Source organism: Sebastes umbrosus, chromosome 22, assembly GCF_015220745.1.
Source record: "Sebastes umbrosus isolate fSebUmb1 chromosome 22, fSebUmb1.pri, whole genome shotgun sequence".
NCBI lineage: Eukaryota > Metazoa > Chordata > Actinopteri > Perciformes > Sebastidae > Sebastes > Sebastes umbrosus.
This window is the reverse complement of record NC_051290.1, coordinates 6,091,304-6,104,781: the sequence shown is the minus strand read 5'-3', so window position 1 is coordinate 6,104,781 and position 13,478 is coordinate 6,091,304. Positions and strand designations below refer to the sequence as shown.

General features: G+C 40.1%; 1 protein-coding gene across 3 annotated transcripts in view; it reads left to right on the top strand.

The window, feature by feature from the left end:
* The window catches only part of kirrel1a (kirre like nephrin family adhesion molecule 1a), a 38,713-nt gene that overhangs the window by 21,853 nt on the left and 3,382 nt on the right, over positions 1-13,478 (top strand). Inside the window, exons 3-14 of one of the 3 annotated variants that reach the window (XM_037758548.1) lie at positions 298-447; positions 537-694; positions 787-937; positions 1,244-1,349; positions 2,600-2,748; positions 2,947-3,074; positions 5,042-5,168; positions 6,333-6,433; positions 8,518-8,734; positions 9,558-9,662; positions 9,908-10,035; positions 10,318-10,431. In XM_037758548.1, coding sequence (XP_037614476.1) covers positions 298-447; positions 537-694; positions 787-937; positions 1,244-1,349; positions 2,600-2,748; positions 2,947-3,074; positions 5,042-5,168; positions 6,333-6,433; positions 8,518-8,734; positions 9,558-9,662; positions 9,908-10,035; positions 10,318-10,431 — 1,634 coding nt within the window. Of the gene's footprint in view, positions 1-297; positions 448-536; positions 695-786; positions 938-1,243; positions 1,350-2,599; positions 2,749-2,946; positions 3,075-5,041; positions 5,169-6,332; positions 6,434-8,517; positions 8,735-9,557; positions 9,666-9,907; positions 10,036-10,317; positions 10,432-13,478 lie in introns of all 3 variants that reach the window. The other 2 variants (XM_037758549.1, XM_037758547.1) reach the window with 2 other exon arrangements.

Genomic DNA, 13,478 nt, shown 5'->3' with positions numbered 1-13,478 from the left:
CCAGTATCTTCACTCTAGCTTTAAAACTGAGCCCGCTACAACCTCTTAAAGACAGTAATGTCGGCCGGGGTCGTCCAAAAAAACGCAAGTTGCGTTAATGCGTTAAAGAAATTAATGATGTTAAAACTAATTTGCGTTTACGCGTTATTATCGCGTTAACTTTGACAGCCTTACTTTAGATAGATATAACAAGCCACCCAAGTCCAATATAAAAGTCATCATGAAGGCCTGAAGTGGATCTTAAGTGTGCGCCCCATAAAAGTTATTTAATCTACTGTGTGTGTCTGTGTGTCCCAGCCTGGCCCAGGTACCGCGTGCTGCGTGTGCAGGAGTTGGGTCAGTACAACCTGGAGATCCTGTCAGCTGACCTGTCCGATGACTCCCTGTACGAGTGCCAGGCCCCTGATGCCGCCCTGAGGTCCAGGAGGGCCAAACTCACCGTCCTCAGTACGTTTTGTCTGCATGTGTGTCAGCGCGCACATATTTCTGCAGAAAGTATGTGAGATGTTTCTAACACTCATCCTCTCCCGCTCCAGTCCCCCCAGACAACCCGGTGATCGATGGGGGTCCGGAGGTGTTGCTGAATGCGGGGGAGTCCTACAACCTGAGCTGCGTGTCTCGAGGGGCCAAACCGCCTTCTATGATCGAGTGGCTTAAAGACGGTCTGCCTGTGGAGGGGGCCGCCAGTACCACTGTAAGTCTAAAATAGAGACCACGTTCACCAAGACACACTAAACAAACGCAGTTACAGTATTTCATCGATGTCCCTCTGCCCTCCATCACCAGGAGGTGCTTCCAGACAGGAAGAGGGTGACCACACGTAGCTACCTGCCCATCGCGCCTGTCGACACCGACACCGGGAGGAACTACAGCTGTGTGGCCACCAACCTGGCTATTCCCAGCGGCAAAAGCACAACCGTCACCCTCAATGTCCACCGTAAGCAATTCAATAATACAGAGACGGATTTTAACTTGAGAAGGTTCATTGCTTTGTGGCTATTTGCTAATTATACTACCCTGTTAATTATCACATACATGACTATTTTTAACATTTCAGACTAATTCAAAGCCACATAGCGTCATATTTTAAAAACGTAAAACATCTGCCAGTCGCTGAATGTTTTATAGCAGCTACTAAGTAATGCATTGCAGCCATTTTGCATAGAACTGTCTTCCAGATTGCAGCATATATTAGATGCAACAAGGCCGATGTTATGTGAGTCTCTTTGTCTCTCTCTTCCAGATCCGCCGACAGTGACCTTGTCCATTGAGCCTCGCTCTGTCCTGGAGGGGGACAGAGTCACCTTCACCTGCCAGGCTCACGCCAACCCTCCCATCATGGGCTACAGGTCTGCACATTCTCATTCTCACTGCGCCTTGTATGACAGAAACTTTGTATTTCTTTTTTGGTTTTAAAAGTCTATGTACAGGATTCAGAGCATTAATATAGCAGCAAACAAGTATTTGCTATGTAAAGATATAGTGGAGTAATAGCTACCAACCAGAAATTTAGTAGTCGATACCAATACCAGTGAAATTCCATGATTCTCGATACCAATTGGATACCACGGTAAAAAACAAAAATATACAATAAATCCCATGTACAGAGCTAACAGCTAAAAACTAGCTCTCCTTCTGCTGATTTCAATACGTAATTGTTTTTCGCAATGTAGCGTAATCAGGGAAAAGGATAGGGTGCGTAACCTGGACGAGTGACAGCAGTTACCGCTGATAACACCGTCCCGACGTTGTGGCGGAAGCATAGCACCCACCCTCCGGTTCCTCTTCAGGTTAACACTGTTAGCTCTGTCAGCATTGTTGTTTGCACTGTTAGTGCTATTAACACTGTTAACTGCGAGCCGTTGCCATGTTGAGAGCCGTGTGGAGGCAATAGAAATGTTTTGAAATCCATATATAGAGCCTTTAATCTGATTTTTTGTTTAAAATATCCATGGTTTGTGTTTCTTTATTTTATTTTGAAAAGAGTGCTACAGGAATGAGTCCTAAAAATGAAACAAAGTAGCATTTTACCACTTCCGGTTCCCTTGTCTGGAAGTCAATAGGTTTTTAGTTAGATGCCTGAAATAAGGTCTGTGGTTAACAAAAGCTGAAGAGATTTTATAGTTTGTTCTACGACAAGATAAATCAATACATATACCCCACTCGTGAATTTTGAAGTTTTTATATTTCTTAAAAAGTGGCTAAATGACATCACGCCGACTTGTCCGCCTTTACAGCCTCGTTGTGTATACTCATAACAAAAAAAAATCCTAAAAGTGGTTTTCACTTGTGGAGATTATCTTGCGTTTATTATCATAAACGTTTGTTTGCCACAGAGTTTATTTTCGATGCTAACTTCCTGGTTGGTCTACAAAAGTACGTCATCTCTGGAGCTCTCTATTCCGTATAAGGAACATTTAATAGGATTTTGTTTAAAGTGTCCATGGTGTGTGTTTCTTTATTTTATTTTGGATTGTGTATTCTTAAATCCACCTTAAGTGACCAAAGGAAAAAATGGAAATCCATTTATCAGAAACAGACATTTTACAATAATATTTGAGTTTTCATGTTTTCACTGTGTCTAACATTTGAACCCCAGTTGGGCTAAAGGAGGCGTAGTGCTGCAGGGTGCCAGGGAGAGTGTGCTCACCACCAAGGCCGACCACTCCTTCTTCACCGAGCCCGTCTCCTGTCTGGTTTTCAACGCTGTGGGAAAGACCAACGTCAGCATCCTGGTGGACGTTCACTGTGAGTCACGCAACACTCATCTCACCTTGTTCAGTCGCTTGTGGCCCACTTCACTCGCTGCAGTCTGGAGTCAGAGGGATAAAACACACCATTGTTGTGTTTGTTTTTCCTCTGAGCAGCTTCTCCCCTTTAGTCCTACCGCGTTATTACCCAAGCACACAACAAAGAACACCTCTCTCTGTTTCTGTGTGTCTCCAGTCGGTCCAATTCTGCTGGTGGAGCCGCAGCCAAAAACAGTAGACGTTGACTCTGATGTCACCCTCAACTGCAAATGGGCTGGAAACCCTCCGCTCACACTCACCTGGTTCAAAAAGGGTTCAAACATGGTAAGAAGCTAAGAGCCCACGCTTTCCTCTGTTCTTGTATTCACACTATTTTTACAGTTCACACTTTCTTCTCCTGTGTTTACAAAAGCAGCCTGTCATTCAAGGGCAATATCTCGTCTGTACACCGAGATGTCTTTCTTCTCTTCTTCCCTGTCATTTCTCTCAATTTCACTTTTTTCTTTTGTCTTATATTCCTTTTGTCACATAAGGTCGGATTGCATTTAATAAATTGAATGGCTGTAATAGAGTCACATTACTAAATACGCCTACTAATTAACATGTTATATCTCATTTGTTTCATCTCTGTTGTTGAAAGTGTTGTGGTTTTACAGGGGGTTTCTGCATTGATTCGCTTTCGCTTTCGATTTTGTCACCAGTGCACAGAGCCAGGCTAGCTGTGTCCCCGTTTCCAGTCTTTATGCTAAGCTAAGCTAATTGTCTGCAGCTCTGGTTTCATGTTTACAATACAGACATGAGAGTGGTATCAATCTTCTCATTTAACTCTCGACAAGAAAACAAATTTATTTATTTGAGTTTTGTAAAATAATTGAATTTAATAAGTTAACCATCACTGTTTTCTTGTTAAGATCTACTGTGAACACCAGCCAGAAGCTGCAGACATGGATAATAGGTGTATGTGAACATTAAAGGGATAGTTCGGATGTTTTAAAGTGGGGTTGTATGAGGTGCTTATCCATAGTCAGTGTATTATCTGCAGTAGATGACGGTCGGCATGCCTCCAGTTTGGAGAAACAGAAAGCAATGTACTGCTGTGGACGGGGGCAACAGCAAAACGGATTTTAGATACCTAAAATAATCAATATCAGTTTAAGTGTAGGCTATATTTAGAATATTTTCACAGCTTTACCTTGTCATCAGACAGCCCTTTCCGACGTGGAACTGAAGCTGTTATATTCATCTATGCTCTCTTCAGAGCCACCAGACTCCATTGAGAAAAACAGTAATTTAACCTCGCAGAACACAGGAGTTGCTGGTCTACCGCTACCTCAGTTAGTTTGTTTGTGTTATTGTGTGACTTTGGTGAATCTGAACTAACCCCTTTAAAACACCAAAGTCGCAAAATAACACAAACAAACTAACCGATAGAGGCAGCGATAGACCAGCAACTCCTGTGTTCTGTGAGGTAAAATTACAGTTTTTTCCAATGGAGACTGGTGGCTTTGCAGATGGCATAGATAACAGCTTCAGTTCCCCGTCGGAAAGGGCTGTCTGATAGCAAGGTAAAGTGGTGAAAATACTCTAAACATAGCGTATATTTAAACTGATAATGATTTTTTTAGGTGTGTAAAATGCATTTTGCTGCTGCTGCCGTCCACAGCAGCACATTGCTTTGCTCCCGTGCTGGTACTCCTGTCTGTTTCTCCAAACTGGGGGCGTGCTGACCGTCATCTACTGTAGGTAATACACTGACTATAGATAAGTTCCTCATACAACCCCACTTCAAAAAAAGAGGGTTTAGAGAGTAGAGATCAGGAACTAAAGACAAGACAGTTAGAACACAGTAAATTAAATCTGCCTCATCACAAGTCTGCCTTAGCAAACTATAGACTGACTTTCACCTACATCTGTGTAATCAGTCTTGTTCAGGTATTTCTCTCTCTCTTGGTGGTCACATATTTAGCCATAATTTTTCCCACTGCTGATTTTCCAATGGATGTGGTTGCTAGGCAACTGTAAAACCTTTTGTGATGGGTTAAAAGCGGATGTGCAAGTTTGCATTGTTAGCCAGTTAAGGTCAGAGTAGTAGAACTCAAATAAGGCCAGACGTGCACATACAGTATGCAACATGATCTGTTACAATAATAATGCACACCAGGGGGAGGTTCAATATATTATCCTCTATTCTACTTATGTACATGTGGGCTTTTTTATTTTGTTTATCCCCTCCCGTCGTTTAGCAGATTTGTCTTGTTTATATTTGTGTCCTTTTTTTCACTCCCCCACAGGTTCTGAGTAACAGCAACCAGCTGTATCTGAAGTCGGTGAGCCAAGCGGATGCCGGCCAGTATGTATGTAAGGCCATCGTCCCACGGATTGGAGTAGGAGAGACTGAGGTCACGCTCACCGTCAACGGTCAGAAAACATCCACACAATTTAATGTACCACTGCTTGTAGATGAAAATCGTGTGCTTTTCTAAAAGGTCAGCTTGTCAGTAATTGAAAAAAAAGAAATGTTGTGTGTCCAAAGTGGTGGGCATTTATTTTGAAAATAGCACAATTCCTCTTGAGCAGGCTTGGTAAGGTCAATGTCTTTAAAAAAAAAACAAAAAACACCAGGCTTGAATATGATTTTTTTGCAGTTTTTTGTATTTTATTTTTTTAATTTATTTTTAATTTATTGTTTTATCACATTACAGCAGCAATTCACACAGTCATCTTTTGTTTTACCTTTACAGAATTATCCTATTTTTTCAGCTTTTTACAATGTCAAAATAGAACACAAAATTAGACCATGGGGTGTTTTCATTTGAGATAAAGAAAAAATAAAATAAAATAAAATAAAATAAAATAAAATAAAATAAAATAAATAAAATAAATAAAATAAATAAAATAAATAAAATAAATAAAATAAATAAAATAAAATAAAATAAAATAAACACACAAATCTAAACAAAAGAAGGGCGTTTTGGGGACATATACATTTTCCACTTCTCCCAAATTTCTTCAAACTTAGTTTCCTGAAGCCTCATGGAGAAGGTGATTCTTTACATTAGAAAAGCAATTATTAAGAAATGATATCATCATTTTTTTATAATTGCTTTTCTAGCAGCTACACTCAGTCTTCCAAATAAGGATTTTGTTTTAATATTTGTGGATGTTAGAAAGTGGAAGCCCAAAAATGAGTTTGTCTCAATTAAAAGCAATTTTTGTCCCAAATATAGTCAGTAATTCTGTATAAATCTTACGCCAAATAGTATTTACTTTTGTAGTGATATGCATCCTGGGAGTCACAGTTCTTCCAGCAGCTGGAAGAATCTGAGTGATGAGATTTCTGAGCAGATTTAATAAAGTATCTACTAAGGTTCTTCCAGCGAAACGTTCTCCATGAGGTTGAGTTTGATATCCTCCACTGAAATTCACAATATTTTGTTCCTCTGGAACGCAACTTTCAGTTTCACTTTCACATTTTTTTTTCTTTTTTAACCTCCTGGAGTAGTATAAGTGTTTTAAGTGCAATTTATTTTATTTCTCTCTTTCACAAACACTCACATATCCTCTCGTTTTTGACCAATGCAGGTCCCCCCATCATCTCCAGTGATCCAGTCCAGTATGCAGTGAAAGGCGAGAGAGGAGAGGTGAAATGCTACATTGCCAGTACACCTCCTCCAGATAAGATTGTAAGTAAAAACAAGAAAAATGTGAAACATTTCTGGCACCAAAATGTTCACCTTTTAGCCCAGAATCAATTATTCAGACACAAAAAAAACCCGACGAACAAGGAAAAGCTTCGATCACAAAGAGCACAAGGTTGTTCTTTTTAGTCTGACAGCGATTTTACTCTTACTGTACCTTCCTGTTCCTAAATGGCTCCACTCCTGCACGGTAAATGCTTTTAGGCGCTGTCCCCTTTTTTCTTTTTGAGTGGTGACTCACCCTTAAACTCAAACAGAATTTCCCTCCATCCCATCACATAAACAAACCAACACTAACGCTAAGCCGGTCCGCTTTTAGCTCCTGCGTCAGAAATCAGCCCCGGATGCTTTCTCCACTCGGCCGTATCACGGAGATGCAGTAGTAGTAGTTCCCTCTGTGACTGATCCATCCTGACTCACAGTGCGCACTCTTAATGCAAGCGGCGGAGGTTGGGACAGAAAAAGATTTATAAAATATAAAGGAGTGGAGAGGAACAGTTGTCCCAGTAAACGCCACAGCCAGGAGATTATCCTCCTCTGGAATAAGTGGGCAGATTATGGGAACATGTGGGTTTATGCATAATTAACTCGCTTTAGTACGGTACTTCAATGCTGAATAATACAGCTGCTTTTAGTGGCTTTAAAATCGGAGAATGTGCGAGATTCTCGCCAGCTCAGTCAACCCCACCCACCTCCACCTCGGTCTGCAGAAACATACAAACTGTTGCTGGTCTTGGCAAGTCACGCACAATGTGTGTTTACATGTGAGGGATGTAGATTTATGTGGTCTATTTCTGTCACACCTTCCTACAGTATGTGTTCGAGTTAGACAGATGAATCCATATATATATACTGTATATACATATATACATACATATATGTGTGAAATATATAATGTGAAATAAAGAGAAATATATGAGACTTGTAAATCAAATTGTTTTATTTTTACTATTTATCCGTTGTTTGAAAATAGAGAAAGAGAAAGTAACATCACTCTCCTTTCCAGATATTCATATTAAGACGATTTTAAAATAAAAAATAACAGAAACACAAATATGGGTTAGTTAATGAATAAACAAAAAAAAACCACACACAGAGGAATTTATATAATTCAATTGAGGTTTTCTTAAAACTAGGGCTGTTAATGGATTAAAATATTTAATTGCGGTTAATGTCATGAATGTCCATAGTTAATTGTGATTATTTGCAAATTAATCACACATTTTTTTTCTGTTCAAAATGTACGTTAAAGGGAGATTTGTCAAGTATTTAATACTCTTATCAACATGGGAGTGGACAAATATGCTGCTTTATGAAAATGTATGTGTATATTTATTACTGGAAATCACAAAAAAATGGCAAATATTGTCCAGAAACTGCATTTAGTATAAAAAAATATGCTAAATATGACAAAAGGTTATTTTTATTAAAGTTACCAACTGCAGCTTTGAACCACAGCCGGCTATCCTAGCTTAGCACAAAGACTGGAAACAGGGGGAAACAGCTAGCCTGGCTCTGCAGAGATAATATAGCCTATCGTTTCTTTAATCTTCCTCCCATTTCAGTGATATTTTTCTGAATTAATCCTGCATTTAATAACCTACCGTATGTCTAACACAGTACCCGAGTCATCCTGCCTTATGATGCCCAGCTAATAGACTCATCTATAATGGTTTGAGTAGCAGCATATAGTGTCGTATGATGTGTAAATGCTGTTTCTGGTTCTGACATGATTACCATTCTGGTCAAATGTAGACACATCTAATGTGGCAGACTAATGTGTTCATCTGCGTGTACGCATGAGTGCATTACTTCATGCATATGACTTGACTGTGATAATTTACTGTATAATTGTGTGCAGCAGTTAAAGAAGTGTCATTATAGCTCTGTTTGAAGAGGATTGGTTTTACTAGTAGATGGCCTGTTATAGAAACGATTCATTGATTGATTAAAATCCTGGAAACATGTTCAGTTACAAGTGTCTATATGCAGAAAAATATCTATCATCCCAAGTGGCGCTTGACTAATTGTGATATAATCTAATATGGCTTCCTGTGTGCGTGTTGCAGGTGTGGGCGTGGAAGGAGAACGTGTGGGAGAAGGAGAAGGGGACGCTGCTGGAGAGGTACACGGTGGAGCAGAGCAAGCCGTCAGCCGAGGGCGGCGGCGTCCTCTCCACCCTCACCATCAACAACGTGATGGAGTCCGACTTCCTGTCCACCTACAACTGCACGGCCTGGAACTCGTTCGGCCCGGGCACCATGATCATCACACTGGAGGAGACCGGTGTGTTTTATGAATGACAGGGACAATGTGTAGTGGTTTCATCAGGGAAAACAGTTGATTTTAGTTTGTAAAATGCTGAAGTTTACTCTGACTATTACAGCAAGACATGCAAATTAGTTATTGCACCATTACTATATAAATAAAACTCTTGAAAAGAAAAGAATTATCCGTAAATATGAATCTGCTAAATGCAAAAGAAAGGATGTAGTTTCTATGTTTCTACTTTACTTAAAATATGTTTTAAGTTTCTTGTATTTGCATCTTTACTACAAAGAGCTCCGTGCTTTACTGTCTTGTCTTTGACTGATGTTTGTTGTTTATTTGTTATTATATGTAATTTAGGTTTGCAAGATCTATTTTTAATATCTTGACTGTACAGTTCATAGACTGTATATATACTGTAGATGGACGACGCGTCTCCTCTTCCTCCCACTGTACAAAAGTGAAGCCAAAATATCGTCAATCACCATCAATCACAGCTGTCAATCATGACGTCTCACCCCCTTTTTGTAGCATCAAATAACTCATTAAAACCAAACTCATCAGAAAAATGAACACTTGAACAAACATCAGCGTGATAAGAACTACTTAAAATGACAGAAATCATCTTTGTACTTTGACTTTTAAGTTTGGCCCTTGTCCCATCTGGAGGGGGCGGGGTTTATAACCTATACTGCAGCCAGCCACCAGGGGGCGATCCAGATGTTTTGGCTTCACTTTTGAGGAGCTGTCATGTTGTCCATCTTTAGTCTATGGTGCAGCTACTGACAGACATTCCTAACTCGATCCATTCCCCTCTCCCTCTCTCACCCCCTCATCTCAGAGGAAGTCCCAGTGGGGATAATCGCTGGTGGGACGGTGGGCTCCACCATACTCCTGTTCATCTTCCTGCTCGTCCTCGTTCTGATCTTCTACCGGCAACGCAAAGGCAGTGAGTCATACTCTCCATGTGCTTAACACATACAGTATAAAGAACACATCTGCATGTACAGGAGAGGTTTTAATGTATAAATGCTCATCATCACTGGACCAAATAACCTGCAGCAAACCAAAGATAAACCTACGACTTCCTCCCCCACCATATGGATGCAGGTCCCCTCTGAACTTGTGAAAACACACCGGCGGAGATGCGTGTGTCCAGCTGTATTCAACCTTGCCGTGTTTTGCTTCCAGGTCGGCGCGGGGTCACACTGGGTAAGCCCGACATCAAGGTGGAGACGATAAACAAGGAGACCCACAGCTTGGAGGAGGACTCCGGCAGCGTATCCACGGCTTCGCGCATGGTCAAGGCCATGTACTCGGTGAGCAGCAGCGGGATATGTGTGCTTGGGCCGGACACTGTTTACACAGCCTGTAGTCGTAGAAGAAAACCTCAGATTAACTCAGTAACCTCTCCCTACGCCACACTGTACCTTTTGACTAAAAACAAACTCTGTGTTTTCCCCTGTGCTTGCTCCTTTTTTAACACTTTTAATTTTCTCTTTTCCTGTCATACTCTGTTGCCTCCTTCCCTCTTCTGTTTTGTTGCGGCACCTTCTCTCCTCCTTTTTGTTTTTGTTTTGTTTCGTTGTTTGACGGTTTAGTTTCTCCCCTCTGTGTCCTTCTCTCCTTCCAATCAGCCCTTTAAAGATGACATAGAGCTCAAGTCTGACCTTCGCAGCGACACCCTGGACACCCGCCAGGAGTATGACCTTAAGGTGAGCTCATTAAACACTCGTTTATATCAAACGATTGTCTTCAAAATCTAAACAAACTGACTTTTCTTTTTTCCTACTAAAAGACTCAGAAATGGCAAATTACAGAGAAGGGTTACAATCCCGAGTACAGAAATAGTTAGAAAAACACACATATGTTCAATATAAAGTGAAAAATCAACATAACTTTGATTATAAAATGATGCCAAAGTCAAAATGAGGTCTTGTGGAGTTCATTTTGGTGCAAGGTTTCATTCTAATTATACCTCTAATCATTACTGACATGGTGACTCTGAGTGATGACTTTCATCCAGCCTTTCTTGCCTGGCAGAAGTAGTGTCACACTGAGAGTATCTGCCAGGCAGAAATATTACATGTTAGTATTTTTTTAGAGTTTTATATCGTAAATGAAGCCTCATTCATTAATATATAATCCCATCTGACAGTTGATTGATCTCATAAATCCAAATGCTCTGACAAGTTTTGATTTTTTCTTTTAGAAAACAGGTGTTGTCCTAAATGATAGATTTTAGCAACTTCATGACCACTGCAAAAAAAAGATTGCATTTGATGTTTTCTAATTGTTAAGTGTAATGTTTATATGTTCTAAAAGCTGTAATTCCTTTAAAAAAAACAAAACGTTGTTTTAAAATGTCGTCTTTAACCCTCTAGAGGGTGCACATGTGCATGTGAAGTAGCCAGAGGAAGACAAAGAAGAGGGATCTGAATAGACAGCTCCAGTCTGGCAGTCAAGATTCAATGCAGGTTTAAAGCAGAAAGCAGAATCAAGTCTCAGTTTGTCTAAACTGGATAACAAACTGGTGCTTGGAACGCAATTTGTAACTATCATCTACTTTTTAGATATTAAATGTACCATGTAAATCCGGCCCTTTGATCGTTTATAAATATGAAAAAAACTCTCTGAGACCCACGGGATCGCCGACGACCCTGGCCGACTTTACTGTCTTTAAGAGGCTGTAGCGGGCTCAGCCTTAAAGCTAGAGTGAAGATACTGGTATCTATATGAAACTAGAAAAACCTAAGGAATCTACTCGTAACGGTTAAATAACGCTCCAAAGTTACACTACATTTTGGTGAGGAAAAATTGACATGACCATTTTCAAAGGGGTCCCTTGACCTCTGTACTCAAGATATGTGAATGAAAATGGGTTCTATGGGTACCCACGAGTCTCCCCTTTACAGACATGCCCACTTTATGATAATCACATGCAGTTTTGGGCAAAAAATATGCATTTTTTGCATACGGTATAAATGTGTTTGATTAATTAACTGCTGACCTGCTATCTCCACCTAAAGTACCTCTGTTCCCCCCTAAAAAAGACAAAAACGGGTCTAATAAGTTATGAGTTTATTCCTATTCATCAATGTTACTGCTCACGCTACGTACTCTTAAAAGCGATATCATTTTGTTTTTATTTAAATAACCTGCTTACATTCTAAGTTTATGGATGCTTACCTTGTTAGATTATCAGAAGATCATCACTTTATTAGCAGGCTAATTAGCCCATTCGTTAGTTATGTCTTATTAAGCACAGAAATACTTGGCACTTCACTTTTTTTCAAATCTAGCCCTTCAAAAAAAGTACTTGAATAGACCTGAGTTGTCTTTATAAACAGCCTTTTTTTAATTCACATTTTCTCTTCAAATGTAATTTTTTTTTTACATCCTCAGACAAGAATGTCATGAGGATTAAATGATTTCAATAGTTGTTGTCCCTTCATTTGACTGCCAGGTCTTTTATGGAGTAACTCTTATCTTCTATAGTGAATAAGAGCACAGCCGAAGGGGCGGCCGTTTAACTGTTGTTAGCCAGCCAATATGACTTATTACTTATGACTACGGTCCAGTTAAAACAATTCCACCTCCGGTGCAAAATCCCCTCAGCTGTCTCAAGCCTCAAGAGTATGTAGACCTCTTTCTGACCTCTGCGCTCCATATCTGTGAGAATATTAGAGCAGGATATTTAGGACCAACATATTTTTGCAGTCTTAAATTCCCGGAGCTCCTTTGGTCTTCTGTGTCCTTCACTCTAGGTCCAGCTGTGAGGCGACTAGATTATCTGATTGCATTTTGAAGACATTTAAAGACAAATTAGAAGGAAAAAAAAACAATAAAAATAGGGTGTTTAGGCAGACTCTGCCCATTCAGCTGGCATGAATCATTTATACATTTTGACACCGTGGGGCTGGGCTTAGGTGATGAATGTACTTTCACGCGTGAAGCTGCCAAAATGTTCTGCTGGAACTCCCCACCCTCCCAATGAATATTTTGTGAGGGCAAACACACCACCCCTCTAGCTGGAGTGCTGCCTTGGATCACTCTGAAGAAACACAGACATGAATCCACCCCAGGTGATGGTTAGATCACCCCGACAACAGCCTCAGCCAGACTGCTTTTTTTTCTCTCTCTCCCCGCCGCCTGAAGCGCCAAAGCAGAGAGACAAAGTTGGACGGGGGAGAAGTAGTCGGGTACACGAGAGACAACGAGATGGCAGAATCATGTCAGAAGTAATAGTAGAGCAACATGAAGTGGGTGTAGAGAGCAGGGAGAGCATCCTTGGTTCACCCAGACAATCTGGGATCAACGCTCATGCTGGAAGGGATCCACCCTGCTGGAGAGGCTTGGAGGAAAACATGAACGCTCAAACTCACGAGCAGAAATGGTCGAATCAGAATTTCTGTTTTTTATCTTGGTAAAAAAAATCTCTTATTATTATTTGTATGGCAAAGTACATTAATTTCTTGTATACTAACTTCAATAACAGTAGTCTGAAAATGGGCTTTATATACCGGTACTATAGTATGTAGAATAACACAGCAGTTTGTTTTTCATGGTACCTTACTGTGTATTCCAGTGTTTTTTCAGTAACACTTCATTTTACAGGTCCGCAAATTTCATGGTAATTAGGTGATAATTAATTAATTTAAATTTCTTTGGAATTACTGCCAAATTACACCAATATTTACCTCAAGATTTATCGAAAATTACTTAATTATAAACATTATTTAATAATTATATTTTGCTATTT